At 38.6% G+C, this 21,466-nt stretch overlaps 1 protein-coding gene across 3 annotated transcripts in view; it reads right to left on the bottom strand.

The window, feature by feature from the left end:
* The window catches only part of SPIRE1 (spire type actin nucleation factor 1), a 128,486-nt gene extending 107,020 nt beyond the window's left edge, over positions 1–21,466 (bottom strand). For 2 of the 3 annotated variants that reach the window (XM_059471959.1, XM_059471968.1), the window contains exons 1-2: positions 21,242–21,434; positions 9,412–9,446 (exon numbers count right to left, since the gene is read on the bottom strand). In XM_059471959.1, the coding sequence (XP_059327942.1) occupies positions 9,412–9,417 (6 nt within the window). In that variant the 5' untranslated portion in view covers positions 9,418–9,446; positions 21,242–21,434. Of the gene's footprint in view, positions 1–9,411; positions 9,447–21,241 lie in introns of all 3 variants that reach the window. The other variant, XM_059471975.1, reaches the window with a different exon arrangement.

Below are 21,466 nucleotides of genomic sequence, written 5' to 3'. Positions count from 1 at the left end.
CTACTCCTGGTCTGAGTTTAAAACTGTGAAGTTTGCTACAACATCTGTGTACATAACAAGAATAACAAGACACAGAAATCATCTGAAGGATCTGAGAGCTGCAGCCAGGCAACACTCCAGAAAGCTAGGAGCCCAGAGATAAGAGATCTTAACTTTTAAACAAACATTTTCTTTCTGTAAGAGAATGAGGTACTTGAAATTGAAAAATAATTTTGCTGTAATGTCTCTAAATAAGTGGCAAAACTCTCCCCATCAGAATGGGATGTTTTTCTTTCCTTGTCTCATATAACAACGTTTACATATGTTTTTCAGATTAACTTTTTATTTCTCATCCAGCAATGAGTCCAAAACATGAAAACCAAATAGTATTCCAACACATTTTCCCAGTGCCAATGGTTTAAATGTTACAGGCATAACTATGCAGCTGATTCTCCATAAACATGCAGTGTTACTGTTCAAATGCCCTTTATGCCATGAAATGGAAGCACCAGACTCTGCATAAAGAAAGCCAGGTTCAGGTTCAGGTTCAGCACTAGCTCTCTTTATCAGATAGAAATTTTGAAATCTCTTTATCAGCTCACAAAATTTTGAAACTGGCAGAATTTTGAAGAAAAATTCACTATAAGAAAAAATGTGTGTATTTAATAAAATCAAAAGTCCTTGAGTACATTCATTTGGTCCATGAAAGCTAAAATTATTATGATAAAGTAATGCTGGGTGTCATTATTCTGGCCAACAAAGTTCATTAAGGACATTATTTCTGTCATTGTACAGACAGATAAAAAAAGAAAGACGTAAAGGAAAAATAACTATTTTTCTACATGCCTTACTAGTTGTAGATTTAAAACTGACTCCAACACCAAGCAATACAAAATTATAAAGAACAGCTCTTTGGAAAATTACAAGGTAAAAAGATGGCCAAGGATCAGAGACCACAATTACTTGACTGTTTTCATGCAGTTTCAACCGTATTTATTTTCTCCATGCCCAGTGGCATGAAACATTTCAGGAAGACTTAGGAATTGCACGGAGTTTTCACTCTGAGAATACAGGTGAAATACTCAAATATTCAAGGACAGGCAAAATGTTCAGAAAAACAAGGAAATTTGAGATGCTACAAAGTAGCATTCAAAAAGCAGTGTTGATTCACAATCACCAGCTAGTGAAGGAGTTTGAAATATGCAGTCGAAGGATACACGCATGTTTTTCTCATCTATGTTCCCTGAAGCATTTGTAAGAGCTTCCCTTCAAAGCAAACAACGCATGGCACATCTTCCTAACAAACAGACCAGATGGAGCAACTTGTTTACTATGCAGTGAGTGTTTGCTTCAGATCTGCAAGAGCAGAAAGAAGATAGCCTGAATGTGTAGGTCACAGGTGAAGCAAAAAGCAACATATGGCAATCCCAAAACCACAAGGCAGCCAGAGGAGAGTCTTTCAAAAAACTTTGAAGAAATAATTCCCATCATTGCTAAGAAAGGAGTAGGTGGCAGGCAGTTTGCATTAGCCAAGACAACCCAATACAAAAAACATAAAGCCTGCTTGGCAACAGAGAAGAGAGGGGTGCTTTTGGCAGACAGCAATTAAGGATTTGGCAAGCATCTGGAGGAAAGGAAAGGGTGCGAGTCGAAGATAACGCCAGTATCATTGGTCCAGATAACAGAGGAAGATAAAGACACAATAAGAAATACACAGCAGAAAAATAATGAATTCAGATAGCAGTACATCATCCACCGGGACCAACAGAAGAAAGCAGAAGAGCAGAGATCTGTGAAAGCACACATTTGGAGCAGAAAGGCATCTCAGCAACACTGAGAATCATAAAATATTGTGCAGAGGCAGTAACACACACCTGCAAAAGCAGATGATTAACTTTTTGGTTAAGGAGAAACAGAAAAAAGGAAGTTAATGAATGAACTATAAAAGATTTTGGAAGAAAGCAGGAGACGGACTCTTGGAACTAAAGGTACAATACAGGTGAGAAACGGTGACTTGAGACTTGGACAAGGATGTTTCAGGCTTAGGGACTAATAGGTGGAAGAGAAACACTTGTCAATTTAACAGAGTACCTCTACTTTCTTAAATGAAGCAGGAGTAAATCTACTAAGTGTGAACAGCTTGCCTTGTCCTAATTAATTATTTAACCTTTACTTCTTGCTGAGGGTGAAGTACTAAAAGCATTACAGGTGTTTCATAATTGTCACTGGTTAATAGAAGAAAGGGACGTGATGAAATACACATTTAGAATTTAGTCTAATTTTATCTGTGTGTTTAATTTACCCTCTGCATTTCCTTCTGGCAAATAAAAGTATTTTGTTTCACCTGCTACAGCTCACAGCAACACTGAAGGCTAATCCAAGAGTTCAGCATGGAACATCTTTATTTCCTTCATGCTATTAAGAAGAAATCTTGGAGCTTGCTTTGTCTTCCCATGATTGACATTACAGACATGTAACTGGCAGACAAAATCAAACAGCTTAAATGAAAATGTTCACACTGGTAGGTCATAGGGAGCACAGAAACTTACCAGTTGCTATAAAGTTCACTCTGGAACAAAAGCTCAAATGAATTGCACTGTGTCGAATCAAACAAAAGCAAGTACAAAACTAACAAAACCCCCTTTTGCCTCAGTGAGCCCCAAGACCAAGTCAGGATCATCTGTGCCAAAGAAAGCATGCAGTGCTGCACACTCTCACGACTCCACTGCAAATCTTGCTTTGTTCAATGCCTCAACTTCTCAGGTCAAGAGATTTCAATAAAAAGCTACATGATAAATGTTCCTGTGAAGAAAAACATTTAGTCATAGAAGTGCAAAGAAAAAAATGTAGTTATTTGGGTATGTATGTACTAAAACCGAGAAACTAATAAAAAAACCCCCCATGTTACTTTCAACAGATTGTTTTCTGCTGATCTCACTGCATGCAAGAATAAGCCTTATGGTATTTGAATGCTTGAAGACAGTGTTACAGGGAATTTCTGAAGTAACCACCATGACCTCTCCTGTTATTGACCAACTGAAAATGTATATCAGAGAGAGAAAAAAACAGAAGGCAGCAAGAGAGACTGAAGACCAAATAAAGATTAGGAGCGCTGTCTATTTGTTCATTAAAAATTCCATGCGTTTATCTGCATCAGGTCAGCTAAAGCTGCATTTAAAAAAAAGCCTTTCATAAGGATTTGTTATTTTCTTAAGTATAAATTGCTAAAGGTCTAATACATGTGAAGTATAAAGTGACTAACAAGAATTTAAATGTCAAAACATTATCTACTTCATACAACAATTGTTTAGATGAACTAGATCAATATTTCTAAGTGCATTCAAAGAAGGAATGTTAGAATGACTCAATAAGTTATCACTCGAAAGAAGAGCACAGGTGTATTTAACAAAGCAGCTGGGAGTATTCTGAATTCGCCTTATTCATAAACAACTATTTTTCTCACTTTGAATCTCTTCACATTTTGAAAATAACTGTCTTTCAATCTTTACCTCAAGTTCTTAATGCCTAAATTTAAAACAACATTTGCTTTTAAATTGGGAAACCAGTGCCTCGTAACTGAACTGATGAAGTGAAATAAAGTGTTTAGGTCCATTGAGGTCCTGTCTTCTTTGACCACTGACCAAATTCAAAACTGATTAACAAGCAATTAGGCTATCTTAGCTGTGTAAAATTAGCCATGGCCAGTAACGCATGTTATTGTTGAAATAATGCTGCTTAGATTTTCAAGGAACTTTATGTTAGAGAGCCTCTAAACCCAGTCACACAGAAATGTAATAAAATTAGACATTAGTTAGAAACACATAGACACAAAAGGTCTGCTTGAACAACTTCTCTCTTAAGATTAAACTGTAATATTTTACAAAAACAAAAAAATCCAAATCTCTTCATGAAACACTGTGAATATCTACTTCAGTCCAAGGATGTTACTCATGTCCTACAACATCAAAAGCAGAATATGGAAGAAAAAATGTATCAAAAAATGAATGCTATATTATGTTAATATACTTAACCAGCCCACTACAGTGCTCCTTGCTCATCTGAAAAAAAACCAAAAATTCTCTAAAGACTCATTTTCTTTGGCTTTCAAAAAATCAAACACCAAACTGAACCTATTCAGTATTCCTAAAGTTATCACTGCAAGTAAGCACTGTGTGGAGTGAAGTGGTGCAGGGAAAGAAGAGATGTAAACAACAGGAAATCTTCAGAGATCGAACTGCTTTATATGCTTTTCATCTGTCATTTAACCTATGTTTTACATATTTTATTCTCATCATCTGTGTATCTCCTGCACTTCTTATATTGTGGGTGTTGAACTTCTGAGTGAACAGAGACATTCCAGAATAGGGGTTGAGTTGGAGTTTGTCCCCTGCAGATCCAAAAGCTAAAGCTATCAGGTCAAACTTATCACTGAAACTGAACTTACTGATCTCCAGGGTGTATTTTACCTCAGTTTCAGCACTGCCCTAGGCAAAGTCCTTTAAGCAATAACAAAGAACCCCCCACCATGCAACCACACTATTATCCTCTTTTATTCATCCACAGAATGCTCCTTATGTTATTGTGCTTTGACTATTAACTTTTTGGAAATTAGCAAAGACGTAGGAAAACACAGCATCTCCAACAGAAAATTCATACACAGCAGAGTTCATAGGAAAATGTTATACAATCTCAGGCGGCTTCAAGAGATTTAGCAGAAAAAAAGATATGAGACAGCATTGCTATTTCATACTCATACTCTAAACTTGTCTTTCTTTTATATATATTATATAACAACAAAGAAGGACAACACAAAGGGCTGTTAAATTGTTGGTATGCAAACATCTAAAGCTTAATTTTTTCTTCCAGTTTGAATGAGCAATCAAATTAGTCTCTTGGTCTGAACAGACAGGCAAACATATCCACCAGCACTGGTTTACTCAAAAAATAGCACCTTAAAGCTAATTGATATGATAGCTATCAATGAGTACATATGATTGCTGCCATAGGTGTGCTAGCATGCTTCTGATTAGATGGGTATCTTCTCAAGCACAATTCAATAGAATTTATACAGGAAGGGTTCTGTAAAAATTATCTTACTCTTCCAAAACCCTGAGCCCTCTTTGAGATTCATATAATCTACAGTTACAGACTTTTCCATCTCATCCCATGAAAAAAAAGGGAATTCTGTAGTTACCAAAAGCCCAAAAAAAAAACCACAGAAAAAAAAAAAAAAAAAAAAAAAAAAAAAAAAAAAAATCAAGAAAACCCCCAAAATCTCAAATAAACACCAATGCCATTTAACTCCATGCTTTATGCTTCATTATTTGTGTTTTTGCAGGCAAAATGTTCTCTGGAAGGGCCCAAGTTACTGTAAGACCTAGTTTTCCAACAGCCATTATCTGAAATTGTCAGAAGACCAAAGGCTGAAACTGCCTCTGGACTCTTCCCCAGTTGATTGAAAGGTTTATCAGTGGTATCTCTGGAATGGAGATTTCATCATAAATCCTGTGTGACTTCAAGGCATGTAGATTAATAAAGGCACATCATATACAGCAAAATTACAAAGCCTTTACAAGGAACAGCCACATTCTCCTCAAGAACTCTGGACAGATGGCAGGATTTGACTATCACTAAATCAGCTTAGTCAAATACATTATTAGTTCTCCAGTCCAATATTTGCTGTGTATTCCCAATGAAACTGCCGAATGAAAAACGCAATGTGTCAAGCTTATGGCAAGTAAAAATCAGAAATCCGTTTTTCTCCAAGATAAATCTCCTCCTGATGTGCTAGAAACTTATACAAATTACAAAAAGGCAAAGCTCCTCTTGAAAAAGCAGCTCATTACAAAACACTGAAGGTCAAAACCTAAACTCTATTTTTTTGTACGTTTGCTATTTAATTAAGTGTCTGTTAAGCTGCTTCTTTGCAACTATGGAGTATTTCAGGAAAATGTGGAGGTCAGACTGCTTGCCAGAGAACCCCCACATCAATGAACAAGCATAATGGGCTTTCGGGTATCTAAAATAACAGGTCCCTCAAAGGCTAGAGTGCAGCTTCTCTGCGAGATAATTCCATCAGCAAGGGATGAGTGCTTCACTTATCAGAATTGCCACATAATGCTTAAGCACAAATTAATGCTTGCAAGAAAAGATGCATGATTCTGCTTTGGCTTCTAGAAGGTAGTTCAGAGCTCTTGTTAATTTTTCCTCTTAAAAGCAAAAGGAATCAAAAGCTTTCATAGAATTACCAGATTTGTAACCAACCTTCGACAGAGAATTTTATTTTTTCAGTACGCAATGAAAACTTATTTTGATGGAAGTCACATGCATTCATATTTTACGAAAAGAAATTATTCTCAAACGTTTTTGCCTGCCCTCTTCTCCCTTGTCACTATAAGGTTAATGCCCAGGAAGGAGAACAAAGTGACTATTACTGTGCATGACAAGGATTGTTTGCTGCAGCAATTACTCTTCAATCAGAATGTTACTTTTGTTTACACTCAACAAGGATAAAAATATGAACCCTAGATATTACCATATGCTAAATACACATTTTACACTGCTTGAATTATGAGCAGGCAACACACTTTAATACAGGTGTGGCATGGCTTTTAATGCAAAATTATGACACCTCTTTTGAAATCCTAACATTCTGCGCTATTAAATACCTGTTCTCATTTTCATCTGCATGAGACAGGTGGTTAATTTTATTTGCATCAATACACTGAACTAACAGGTATATTCGCATTTGTATGACAGTGAACGCTGTATTCTTATAAGCTGTATATTTATTCCCCTGAATTATTATCTAAAATACAGTCAATCCTTCAAGTTTCTAATGAAAAGGATAAAAAAAATTAGCTCCATAGATAAGTACTGTGATTTTCAATATACATTAAGATTTTTAATAGTGATACCGAGGGCTCATGAATAGAATTTGCATAGACAGCACACAGTCTCCACAGAACACTTCTACAATTGATTCCTTCTGTGATTTGACTTGGACTGAATGGTGTTGAGTAATTTATTCACCATTGTTTGGGACAGGCTATTTAATTCCCTTCTGACCCTTAAACAGCATGAGAGGTTGCGTGTGTCTCTGTGTTAGCGCACGTCCTGGTTAACTGCATTAATCACACACAACAGGCCTGTGCTCACTTAGGTGGGTCTTTTCAAATAGATGGCAATTAAACCCTCCTACATATGAATCACTTCACATTCACAGAATACTTTCTATGTGAGCACTAAATATTTACAAATGAGGCTGGCATATTTTATATAATTTCACCACCTCGGCTGAGATGACTAAGGAGCACTATCTTTATGTACATAACAGAGTTATAGGCAGGTGCAGATTAAACAAGGTCACCTTATTCCTTACTCCCATCCTCCTATTATGGCTATAGCACCTGGACTCTGAACTAGACACACCATTCATATTGCTGGCTTGAAATAAAAGTTGTCCCAATTCTGGATAGATTATGTTTTGTAAAAAAAATGTTATGATTGTCATTCATTAAGATTTGAAGAAGTTTCCCACATATCCTAGTATGTTCATTTAGGCCACAGGAATCAAAAAAAAGAGAGATGAGCTGTCTCTGCTGAATTCCTAGTTCTAAAAAACACAAACATCATCAACTTCAAGTCTAACGCTGCAACCCCAAAGGAATTTTGGAGGTGAAAAAAGTCACTGACTCCTTCACAGCCTCCTTCAAAATGACAAAGATAAAGAGAGGAGTCAATAGGATAATGGTCACACTGCTGCTTATTAGAGACATTCTAAAGTGAAGCCTCTGTCTCATGGGAAGCTCCAATCTGCTTTTCAACTATCAACAAATATACTTTTAGAAGATCAAAATTAGAAAACTCTTTTCCCATGGAAGATTGAATATAGCATATTGAACTGACTCTTACTAGACATTTCCATTTGAAGCAATAACACTTCTACCTTCCCAAAATGAAGGACTTTATATTTTGTTAAAAACATTTTAACAGTGGTATATTATCTGTATTTTTAATATTAGGGCCTCTGATTGTCTTCCTTTTAAAAAACACAAGCAAAATTGTAAACATATTTACTAGGTAAAGCATTCGACACACTAGATTATAATTTGTAAATAAGGCACTAGATTTGTGAACTGAGATTTTGTAAATCCTGAAACAAATGCAGGATGCATTTGTTTAAACCAAACCACACAAAGCAATAAAACATGCCTACTTCCAATTTCTGTACTTCTCTCTGTTATGAATTACTCCTTACACAGTATTCTGCAGGAAGAACATTTCTGGTTTTATTGTTATTAATAATACTTGAAAACACCTGGATAGCCTTAGCATTTTACCATCTGTAGTTGAATTAGCTGGTCTTTCATTTTTTCATTATAGCCAGCCATCATCCTGCACAGTTTATCTATGAATAAACCACTTGGTAACAGTACTTTGTCACCTTCACATTCATTATTGATGAGAACGCTGACAAGCCGCCAATTAAAGACCCTCCACCGCTTGTCCCATCTCCAGGCTCAGCCTGAGGTACGGATGGAACAGTTGCAGTGAAAACTCAGTTTTACATTTCAAACAAAGTTCAAAGGCAGTGAGAAAAGGCTGCCCTGCAAAGGACACAGAAATTGTATTTATTGCTGGAAAACTTTATTTGAGTAGACTGTATTATTTACTCTGTATGATAATAAAAATTAGAGTATGAGTTCGCATCTTGTTCAAATAGATGTTCTACTTAGTTTTGCATTCAGTCCTGGATTAAATCTAATCACAGTTCAGTAACAAATATACAGATTTAAATAACAGTCAAGATATAAATCAAGCAGATTTAAGTGGATTTGTGTTTCTGTTGTTACCCCAGCAAGACATACAACATTATTTCTTGGACCCCAAAACATTGCCGAGTGATAAATTAAAGGTCATACCAAAAGTATCTGAAATCAGGATGCTTTTAAATGAACAAGCAATCCTGAGATCACTTGTATTCTCTGCTTCCACCCAAATTCTCAGGTTGTGAAAAATCACCAAGCCATTCCATAAACACTAAGTATTCATTCCATGACTGATTAGTCCTTTCTAAAGTAAGTATAACAGAATAATGTATCCAACAGAAATTACCTACATTAAATATCCTTTAAAATACACATATGTTTTTAAGAGATTAATATCAAATGAGATTACATTGGCTGCATCACAAATCTTTAATCTTTTAAAAAACCACACAGCCTTTTTTCCTGTGTTTTTGAACATGAGACTAAATATCCCATATTAAGACACACTTATCAGCTGCCAGTGAAAGTCATAAATACAATAAACATTACAACTTTGCAATGATAACTCCACTCTGTAAGCATACTACATCTACACTACAAGTTAATGAGAAAGGGCTGAGTTAAATCACCACTAAGAGAGAACACAAAGTACTTCTCTTACCTCCATTTCTGTGCAGTGTAAATGGCCTGATTTATCTGTAAGAGAAAAAAAAAGTTTTCAGATAAAGAGACAATGGAAGAACAAAACTAAAAAGTTGAGTCACTTTTCTTTTTTGAGTAATTGCCAAATATTCCTTGTCTTACCTGAATCACACATTTCAATAATGTTTTTATTATATATGCATCCTAGTATTAACAACAAGAAGGCCCTACCCTGTAAGATTTTTCTTTGGATCCTTTACAATGCTGGCTTTTAAAAAGATGTGTCTTTAATGCCTGGTTTCATTATTTAAATCATATGATTGATGTTTAGCCATGGAGGGAACATGAAAACATGTTGGCTTAAATTAAGCAGTAGCAAATAGTTATTTCAAGAGAATAAGCAGCATTAATTCATAAACTGGGGAAAAGCCACTGTTTCATCTGATACTTCTGGGATTTCAAAGAGTTCAACAGATATATGAAGTTCAAACAAATTAAAGTTAAAACATTACTATACTATTTTTTACGTCCCACTTGTCAATTTTTGCATTTCCTCTGAGTTCAGAAACATCACTTAGGAATTTGCATAATAAAGAAAAATTGAGTTTCTGAACTGTTTAAATTGAAATCTCAGTTTTCAGAAACACAAAACAGTTTTATACCAAAGTGGCTTGACAGCTTAGCCAAAAGAAGACTGAAATTTCACAGTGCATTAGGAAAGCATCATGTCACTAAACGCAGAAGGTTTATTATTTTGTATTAATAATCCTTATCAAAGTAGGGTCATGGAACGCTGACAGGATGACTTCCTGCTGGAAAAAAATTATTCAAGGAATTTAATTGTTCCACACAAATCTATCTATGTGAAAGGGGATCTACCCAAAACTTTCATTTCAAAACATACGGATATAAAATGATAAAATTTTTGTCTTAGCTTTTCAGCTTCATTGCATTCACACTGCTGGTTTGCAATTTGCAGCTTTGGACCCAATAGCATAGAGCCTACATAATGCATGACAGAATTCTGAGATCTCATGTACTCAAAAACCAGAATAGGATCCATTTGCTTGACTGTGCATGTGTATTTGAAGAGCACACGTTCAGGTGATGATTAGGAAGGATTTACTGCAGTAGTTTGGAAAAGCCTGTGATTTGTACCTATAACGGGAAGGACTATTTCATCAGACTGGCTGACAAGCCCAAGGAAGCTCAACCAACTGGCTGGCATAATGCTTGCACAGAGGAGTGATCCCACTGACTTCATATGACAAATGTGAATGGCATGCAAAACACTCAGCGCTGGGAAGAGTCACCTGCACAGAAAAAACTCATTTTTCATACAGAACTGGTCACCTTCCCTTTGAAACTAAAGGTTAAACACATCCTGAATTAATAGGGAACACTCACCTAACAGAGTGAAAGTTGTTTACTTTCCTTTAGAACTGTTGCCAAAGCAAGCTAATGCTTAGCACTGGTGTATGACTTCAAAACCAAGAGCAAAGAGTGACTTTAAAAGGCTTTTGGATCCTGTATTATCTTTTAAAAAGGACTGGTACCTCTGGTTCACTCACTTTCAGATCCACATAGTAAATTTTTTGGTGTTTAAAATGGTAACATTCACGTGATTGTTACAAACTACAAGCAGGGGAAATTTGCTGAGAATGTTTTTTAACTGCTAGGATTATTAGCAGATTTATTAATATTAGGTGCTACTTTTGTGAAGTCTAATTCAGAGAAATGTAGTCAAGACAGGGGAAGAAAAAAGCACATGCTGTCTTTAAAAAGACATTACTTAAAAATTACCACTTCATTAAAAAGTACAAGTTTTAAACCTATAGCAATGCAGTGGAGACACTAGGCAACCAATGTTTGCAATCACTGATAGTTTAAGATATTCAGACTTGGATCTCCTATGGTCTAAGGGAACAGGAGCCAAGCTGTGCATAGATCCTCTGAGTAGCACCAAGCACTCATTGCTGCAACTCACAGCAGAGCTGAGACCCTATGAACATCCTTTTAGCAGAAGTGCCAAACAAGTCCTGAAGCACAGGAAACAAATAAATCAGCCTGGATCAAAACAAGACAAAATTGAATTTCTGAAAGTAACAGCAAGAAGCTTATCTTGCAGCTCCTTTGATAAACTTCCAGGAAAGTTGTTCCTCAAGGAAAAGCACTCAAACTCTGGAGTGCCTTTGTTTATTATTAAATTCAACTTTTTATACCTATTTACACCAGTATTTTAAACACCAGTAGTATTGTCATGACTGCATGTGCTGGGGCAGGAAGGGGGAATAACAAGTCTTTCATGCACCCAGACAGTATCCTAGCTGGTGCAAGTGACTGACTTACAACATTTTACTATACACTGCATTATGGTAATTATTAACCATTCCATGTGCCTCTGTACCCTGAGACCAGCTATACACTTAGCAGATTTCCCAAAGCTGTTCACAGTCACTTGTGGACTCCCTCCATTGGGAATTTACTACATTTCTGCAGAGATCATTAACAATACTGTTAATGCACTCACACGCATCTATCAAGACTGAAATGAATTTGCTTTCACATGGCCTCTGCAAGCCAATTTATTTGCACTATTTATCTATAGTGGCTGGGAGTAGAAATTTCTTCTCTCTTCAGCTGACATGACTGAAAAAGCAGTAACTGGTAAATGTAGCCTAAGGGTCACACTCCCTTCATTAGCACTGGAGAAAAAAAAATTCCCCATAAATCATAGAACAGTCTCTGTCTGCAAGCAGGATGAAATGCTTCTCTAGTAAACAGGTAAAGCCTTAAAAAACTCTTCCAGCTGCTGATTCTTAATATAGAGACTTTTCCAGACTTCAGAACCATTCAACTAGATACTCATCTGTGCAGCATTTTTACCACTTTTACTGCCAAAAAATATTCACCAGTAATTTTCCATGACAGTTTTCAAATAAAAGCTAATGCATTCATTACTAGTAAACAGCACAACTTTAACTGTCAACTGCAGTTTATTAACAAACTATGGTTTGGAAAATTAGATCATTTTTCACTCTCAGTTTGTTGAAATGAAAAAACTGAAGAGTTTTTGAAAGAAGGAAAGTGACTTGGAGGTCTCCTGTATTTCTAAAAACAGTCTTCAGAGAGACACATTTGACAGAAAAAAGAAAATCAAAAAGAAACCCCAAACCTTCACATTCATTTTTTTTTTCTTCAAAATTTTTATTTGAAAAGTATTCTTCTCTCAGCAAGAGGAGTCATGACAAACTTTCCTCAAGCACCAGGGAAGACTGTCTCACCCCTTCAGGCAGGAGCTCCCTGTACTCCCACCAATGGTAAGAAGCACACATTAGACTGAGTTTCAAAAGCAACAGAGATAACTCAGTGTGTTAGAATGGCCTGACCCAGGGTATTTGTAGGACAGCTTGTGGGATATGCCAACCCATCTGCACTCCTCTATCTGAAGAAAAACCAAGCTAGTGAGTGGACTTTAGTGATGTGACACCACAATCACACAGAGGCACCATTTCAGCTATAACCAGCTGGTCTAAGAGCCCTGCAGCTCAGAGCATCTCCCTAGCCTTCCTCTGGTGTCTCAGACTCCTCTGCTCACATCCACAGGCAGCTCCTTCAAGACAGCTTCTTCCAGAACTGAAATGATGAGCACTGATTTTTCTGGCAACATTGTGGCTAATGCACATATTGCCAACAAACCCGAAACTTATTTTGTGTTGAAGATTAACATAATTAAATGTCACAGATCACTTCTGCAGGTTTGGAGTGAAATCAAGCTGCTGCTGCTACAACAACAGAACTCAAGTTGCCCTCAGGAATGACAGACACTGCCTGTATGCACTGGAGGACAGAGTAAGAAGAGGATGAAGAAAGAACATAAGGGCTAACCTAGGGAAAGGGAGCAAGAAGAACATGAGAGTCACTAACTTCAGCTCCTTGAGTTGAACAGTCTTTAGTCATGCCCCCCAAATTAACAATAAACTGAATTTGTATTTGCTTTCTAGCTTTTATATCTCCAAGAGGCACTGTAACTACAGTAGTGAGCTTTTCTTTGCCCTTAAGAGAATGAGGATTCTTCAAGTAAAAAAATAAAAAGAAGTTCAGACTCACATTTAAACATCCAGAAACTGGAGTTTTGGTAACTTTGGAATTATCAAAAACTGGAGATTTGGTAACTAATCTGAAACTGGTCACATTAGTTACCAAAAATGACAAATTCATCAATACAAGAGTCAAGATGAGCACCAATAAAAGGAAAGGGAATGGAAGAAGAAAGCCAAGGCAATCACGTCACAGAAGGAAAAGAGATAAATATGCAAAGAATGGGATTTGTAATTAAATGGAGAGGAAAACATTGATGTAGGAGAAGTGAGCAAAACTGAGGAAAGACAGTGAAAACTTGTAAGATAAAAAGAAACAGGAAAAAAAGTGAAAATTATAAAGACAAATATAGGCAAAGGATATGTAGGAGTAGGAGTAAGACACATCAGGATGCAAGGAAGAAGGTCAAAAAGAGCAAGAACATGAGGAAGGGGAAGGAAGGAGACTGGATTAGGAGAGGTAGAGACCCCCTGTGAGCAGGAAGCACAGAGACCCAAGTGCTTAAGAAAAATACTTAGGCTTTGAGGATCAACAAATCCTTCTTTAAACTGTAATTAGAAGGCAACAAGAAATGGGATGACATTTCAGAGCTTGTGGCTTTTTGGCTATGACTCATGATTTCTGTATCAGACTACAGCTGATGACTTAGTAATTATAGGCCTCATTTTTCTGCTTAGAAAAGAGAAAACTGTAAAATTTTTAGGAGAGTACAAGGAAAAATCTTAGAGAGGTTTCTAGACCAGTGGCAATCAGGACTTTCCACCCCTGTGTCAATCTTTTTTTCATGCTTTCTATTTTCTCCATTTAACACTTCATGGCAGCTACTCCTCATTTTGAACAGTCATAGGCACTTTTTGTCTATTGCACAACGTAAAGGTAATGACTAAGAGGTCTTCTGTATTAATAACCTGCTAGATTTTTAAATAAAAATATTTTAAATTGCAAATTAACAAATCCATGCTACCTTAGTGCTACTTCCTAAGATATAATTACATGTTCATTGTCTTGTCTCATTTCTATTCTACACAAGGCTGTGATCAACACAGGATCTTTCTGTGTTCTGTTTTTCTTGCTCTCTTCAGCAAACCTATAAGTTTTCCTTGGGATCACATCAATTTTTGTTACTCTAAGATAAATACTGTGGCAGTTCTGCACCTCCAGGTACTGCTGGAATCCATTCATAGCTGCCAATCTCTTCTGTAGATGCATAATAAATAAATACAGAAACTGCATTCATTCTCCTCAGGCCTGTACAGGTATCAACTCTTCCCAAAAAAGAGCGTGAATTCCCAGAGTTCATGGGTCTTGATTTTTATTTTTTAAAATTTCTGTTACTCTGATCATATTCTTATTTTTCGCAGAGCTACCCAACTGCCTGCTCATTCAATACATCTGTGTGCTCCTGGCAGAACTGTGACTCCATTCAAGCCATCAGCACTTTCTCCCATCATTTTTGATGGATCCAGAGCTTCAAGCAGGTTACAGCTTTTCTACACTGATAACTCAGCACTATTGGATCTGTTAAGAACTGTCACCAGCTGTTAATAAACTCTCTCAAGTAAATGAAAAAGGAGTTCTCTTAATTCTTTACCTCAGCTATGTCTTTGCACTATACAAAGCTACTCATCTCCTTTTGTTCCTCTTAAAGTGCACACTAATAAAATACAGTAATGCAATCATAGTTGCATGTGTCATGCAAGCTGTTTTAAGGTTTTATCAGGAATAAAACAACATTGTCTCCTTATTGCATCTGATGCTGTAATGTGATAAACTAATTCAGAAACAAAGAGCAAACACTCCTCAGTTTCTTTTTAACAGACATTATGAAAAAGCTCCTCCACTTTCATGTTCATTGCCAACATGGATGCAGGATGTTACATACCTTTAATCCTCTTATAGCTGCAACATTCCTACTGCACACTTGGCAAACACAGTCAGGCTTGGGTAAGACTCATCCACAGCTCTGCTGCTGTGCAGGTCATTTGCACTGCCTGTGACTCTGATCCTGTCCTGCTCTGAATCATCCTGTTCAAGGCTCTCTCTCTTTCTCTCTCTCTCTCTCTCTTCCCCTATGTCACATACACTGCTACTTTCCTTCTCAAAGCTCTGCTTGTGCTCCCCCAGTCCCATCCATCACCTCTCACTGGGCACTGTGGGGTAAACTATCACCTCAGCCAGCCCTGGAGCTGGACCCCATTACCCATTACCTATTCCACACCTCCCGTGAAAAAGCATCTTTGTTCTTTCTCCAGCAATGCCCCACAGGGACATGATATTAAGTCTCCAAAACATCATGGCAGATGTCTCATTTTTCACTCTTCTCTTCAACTGCTGTTAACAATGACAACTAAAATTCCATTTTCCTTTTGAAAGCAACATTTTTACTGCATTAGACAAGAAAATCTCTGTGAAAGTCTTATCTTTACTCGAAGTCATTATTAATATCAGGGGCCCACAATTCCTCAAAGTTCTTCTTTTTAAGTTCAAATTTCAATGTTTTCCTTAGGAATAAATGCAATTTTTAGACAACACCAAATCAGAGTTCATTCGTTCACTGCATATTTACCATCTTCAGCATTTCTCCCTAAAAATATAGGCAAACAAGGTCATTTATCCCTGTTGACAATTTCCTTCCATTTCTTTTGTGCAGGCATTTGAAATATGCACTTTTTAAAAAAAAAAATACATTATTGTGTTATGCTGAGATCTTTTCTTTGCTTATTTTGTCCTCCCCTACCAGAATTGCCTACAATAGGATGCCCAGCATCTGCTGATATTCACAAAGAGCCCATGTAACCCCCAGTGCATGGGATGCATCCATATGAGCCATGACTGGAAGCCTTCCAGTTTGTGCTTACGTACTGGGAACCACACTGATGACAGAAAGCCTGGCATAAATAAGGCCTAAGCTTTCTCTCTTCCACAGATCAGTAGAGCAAGAAGAGATAAAAGCATCAGCTCACTGAGCCTCCTCTCTGCTGTCTAGTAGTATTTTCTTCCTACTTGACATCCAATATTAAAATACCTATATAGGCATCTATCTTAAAACTCTCACACAAGAAAGTCAGGCTCAATACATCAAGCCTTACTATTCTTAAATGCAGATGTTTCTGAATATCCTTGAATTAGATTTAAATTCCAAACATAATTAAGTCTTCATACTAAAGGTACTATTTATTTTAGCAATATTCATAGCAACACCTCTTTCAAAACTTCAACATCGAGAAAGGCTACTCCCACCATCATCTTTTAAAAGGGTCAACAAAATTAGAAGAAAAATGGTAGTACATCCATTTTCCACTAAAAATCATGCATATTTTTTTCAGTAATCCACCAGAGACTGACACATAAGAATGTCTTCATGCACACAAGTCAAATTGCATTTATTCATCCTGTGTCTCTATTCTTGCTTTCCAAAACCTGGGCACACAAGGATGTAAGAGGGACATGGAAGTCATTAAAACTGCCAAGACAACATAAACTATTCTTCTCCAGCATGTCTCACCCCGAGCCCTCCAAGTCCCATGAAAGCCACCACGCAGTCAACTTCTCTGTGATCTTTCTGATTCAAAGCCAGAATACTCCATGCATTATGCCCTCCTGCTGAACACCTGGCAGATTTCCAAGAGAAAAATCTGCATAGTACTTGCTTCTGGTAAGACCAGCAGTAATTTCCCTGTGTGCTTTCTCTCTTAGGGCTGGAGGACGAGGCAAAAGAAGGGCCAGTGACACTACCCACAGCTCAGGGTCTTGGAAGGGAGATGAAGGCCAAGAAGAGCCACAATTATGTCAGCCCTGAACAGCCAACAGCTGGAAGTGAGCCCAACTCAGTGTTCAAAGTATCCTTCTTTGCCACCTTCCCAGATCCCCATGGCCTGTTCCTCTTCAGGAGCTCAGTGCAATGCCCAAAGTCAGTGGCCACCTTTGCTAAGCCAGGGATCTGGCACTTACAAAACACGCAGGGAAAACCCTCATTTTACCAAACTCACTCACCCACAAAATTCTTCTGTTTCCCACCTCTGAGAAGGAGGTGGCACAGCCTCTGTGCTGAAAAGCAAGAGCTCCTTATCCAGCTTGCAGCAATGACACAGCCCCAGTGAAACAGCCTCTAGCACCCTAGAGTATCCTGGTGCCCCCAGATCCTGGGCATAATGTCAGCTGCCAGCTCTTGTGTGGGTTTTCTGCTCCTCTATCTATCATTTCATTACTGCTTCAGGTTTATAAAAACATGTGTAAATGAGGTTCTGCAAGAAGAAAGCTTGGAGGAGTCAAACTACATGTTTACCCCAAACGTTTTAGCTCATTCAGAAGTTATTTTTTATTGCATCTGACACTTTACTGGATGCCACCATTAGCTCTTTTCATATAAATTGCAAGTCACAAAGACTGCTAAAGCACCCATTAGTCAAAATAAATTCTACACTGTGTCTCCAATTCCACCATGGGTATTTTGAAGCAACCCACACTTCTGTGGCATTTAGATGTCACTAAGACAACCACAGTGAGCTTTATGTTTATTTTGCATATTCATGCAAAATCTTTCTTTCTTTCTTACTTTGGTTCTGGAAAAGTAAAAAGGTTCATATCGCTCTGTAAAAACATGGCTTGATGTGCATCTGTAGAGCAAACTCTGTGACACGACTGCGTTTGCCACTGACAGGCGTGACTGATCACATCGTTCGTCTGCCACAGTCCTGGACAAAGCCCGAATGTTCACTACCCAAAGACACCATTCTTCAGGGATTCCTTTATTTGCCCACACTGGATTCTGTTGTTTACCAAAATGGAAACTAACAGCCAATATTTGTTCCTGTGAATTATCCAAACCTATGCACCAACCTACACCTATACATTTTTTATGTATTGCTGGAACAAAACAGCTTTACAACTGAGAGCATTAACCCGCAGAACCCCTATTGCTCTGACAAACCTCCTGACACAGGCATTTAAATCTAAATTGTCTGAAATACAAAGGCAGGAATCCTTCCTGATCCTCCTCTTGTCAGGGATTCAGGTGATATCAATGGTGACATGAAAAGGAACAACTGGGCAGCATTTTCATATTTTTACTTCTTTTTAACCAAAACCTTGTATTTTTTTAAGATAATGAAATATTAATAGATAAAACTGGAAAGATCTGAAAATCCGTCTGGTTTTATTTAAGGATGTGATTCAACTCCAAGGGCATTTTTCTGCCCCACTATCAGCGAAACTCATCTCTTTCCTATCTCAAGGACATTTTTCTTCAATTTCTATGTATTGTTACTTGGAATTTCAAGTATCGCGCATGAACTGGTAAACTGTTTCACAAGAAACTGCTTTGGAAAAATACCATCAGTTTCTGCATAATCAGTACTTCTTTCTAAGAGAACTTTAATTTGTATCTTGAAAGTAAAATTACTGTAACCATACAGCTTCAGGGCCTGTCATGTTGTGCTGCTCCCCAGGTCACAGAGCCAGAGCACTGGCTCTTCCTAAGCTTTCACCAGTGCAAAGAGAACACAGGAGCCTACAAACAAACATCTATTTCAGAGGCTCAAGCTGTAACTGGCTGAGGAAGCACATTAATCATCATCCAAAGAGAATGCAGTGAGCAATAAGGAAAATAATAGGAAGAGATCAAAAGATACCAACGACGAGCAAGCCTTCTGTCAGCTCCTCAATACTCAGTACAGTGAACTCCCAACATGCGATGTATCATATATATATAACAATTTCCAGTGAACACCTGCTCCAGGTTTCACAAATCAAAGAACACACAAAATCCCTTGTGAAAGCTTGGAGGCTGAGCAGCCTCTGTTTCCAAAGTCTGTTCAAAGTTAGGAAGATGAGGAAAGCCAGGGGCAGGGAGAGTATCCCAGGAGGAATCCTGCCTCTTTTCAAATCCAGGCACCTACCAGCCTGCAGCTGATGGAAAAGCGAGTTCACCAAGGATGCTTTAGGCATGGACAGCTGGCAGCAAAATCCCTGCCTCCCCTTTTCTATTACAGGCACTGGAGGGGGTGCTCTCCCTGGGAGAGCTTCTGCCTCCTGCTTTCCTGGGAGGTCTTCACAGACTGCTTATCTTTGTTTAGGTACATATACACACTCTTTTAAGATTCTCAAGATATAAACACACACATGTGGTGTTATACAAAATAATACATACACTAATAAGGTGAAAAAAAAAGAAAAATGGACAGGGCTGGAATATTTAAAAAAAAAATATCTCACCCATACAAAAATTTATATGTGGTGTCAACATACACAGGTTAGCACATGTTGACTAAAACATTTTCACAATAAAGCTTTAGCATAAAATAAACATGCTGGATATAAGTGAGGGGCCTGAACTTTATATCCAAGTATATTCAACACTCTCCTACAGCCAGTAATGATATTGTGCAAGAGGAATTAGGGTAAGTCCACCAATAGCAAGAAAAAAGCCACAAAAGAAAGAAATACATAGTAAACTAATGTATTTCCTGCAATAGGAAAGAGAAAAGAAAAAGTCTTGATGTCATCTCAAAAGACTGTAAGCAAAAGCAGCACACGACATGCAACACAAAACTCTTCAATGCGCTTGTGACATGCAGATGCCTTGGTCAGGAGAGCATTTTCCTGGAATTTCTGGGTGCTGGTCTGGCATTTAATTAACATTACAAAGACCTGGTTTTTAAAACAATTTTAAAAGCACACCAGATCACATTTAAATGGAAATCATTATTAGACTCATTACAATTGCAGAACTAAATGATGTCCTTTCTTCCACTAAATATATTTTGATATTTGCATGTACCACTAGCTCCAAACTGGATTACTGCAAGTCTCTGCCAAAAGACTTTTCAGACAGGCACTGTATCAAAAGGCTTCATTAAATTGTAACACCAGGCATAATATTCGTGCTCTAAATGCTGAGGGCTCCATTAATCCCATTTTGTGAATTTACCACTGCCTTCTGATTCACACAACTTTAAAATGCTGAAACCTCTGTCTTGTCGGAAAATTCTGTGACGTTGAATGTGGACTAGGCTGATACTGGGGAATACCATCATGTATTTGCCACATCCTTCTGCTGCCCATCTTTGATTTCTTTTCAGAAATCGAGCTTTACTTGCAACAAAAAAATACTGCTTTCCACATTTAAAATCAGAAGCGTTGAAAGGCTGAGAAATAGACATGCGCCCTCATTTTCCTTTCCAATGCAAAATACGCTTTCCTGGGCATTTTAACGAAACAGATGGTAGGTGCTAAGCCCCTGTACACGGCTTTCTCACTTACTTAGTGTCAGCACACATCTAAATGGATATATTTCTAATGGGTGCCTTTTGATGCCCAACTGCTCCGGGAGCCCCTGCGGGATGCGCGGCCCGGCCGGAGGAGCCCAAGGAGCGGGGAGCCCGCAGGAGCGGCGCTCCCTCCCGGTGTGCGGATGACACGGGATTCATTACGCACCGGGAGAGACGACGCAATTATAAAACACTGGACCCGCATTCGCCTGCCCGTGCCCGCACGCAGGCGATCGCATCCCAGGAGAGGGGTTCTACCTTTCCACGCACGACACCGAGATGCCGCAGGGACACACATACACAGACAGACACACAGACAGACACACGCACGCAGACTCCCCACAGCCCCCGGCAGGAGGGGAGCCGACCGCCCGCCCACCGCGACCCTCGGGCGGGAAGGACCGTCACGTCCCGGACAAAGGCTGATGGGGACGGGCGCCCGACCCCCGGCTGTGGCCGCCCGTGGCCCCCCGGCCTTACCTGCGGCGGGCGGGGGCGGCCGATCGGGCTCGTCCTGCTCCAGGGTGACGGCGCCGTCCCGCCAGACGCGGAGCTGCGCGGCCGCCGCCCCGAGCCTGGCGGCGGGGGTCTCTCCGCGGCGGGCGCGGGCGCGCAGCGAGGCGCAGCACTGGTAACACACGGCCCACGCCTGCTCCTCGTTGATGGGCTGGTTGTAGAGCCGGAGGATCTCCTCCAGCGACAGCG

The sequence above is a fragment of the Ammospiza nelsoni genome, chromosome 1 (genome assembly GCF_027579445.1).
Source record: "Ammospiza nelsoni isolate bAmmNel1 chromosome 1, bAmmNel1.pri, whole genome shotgun sequence".
NCBI classification, from domain to species: Eukaryota; Metazoa; Chordata; class Aves; order Passeriformes; family Passerellidae; genus Ammospiza; species Ammospiza nelsoni.
The sequence above is the reverse complement of the archived record's forward strand: the minus strand, read 5'-3'. Positions and strand labels throughout refer to the sequence as shown.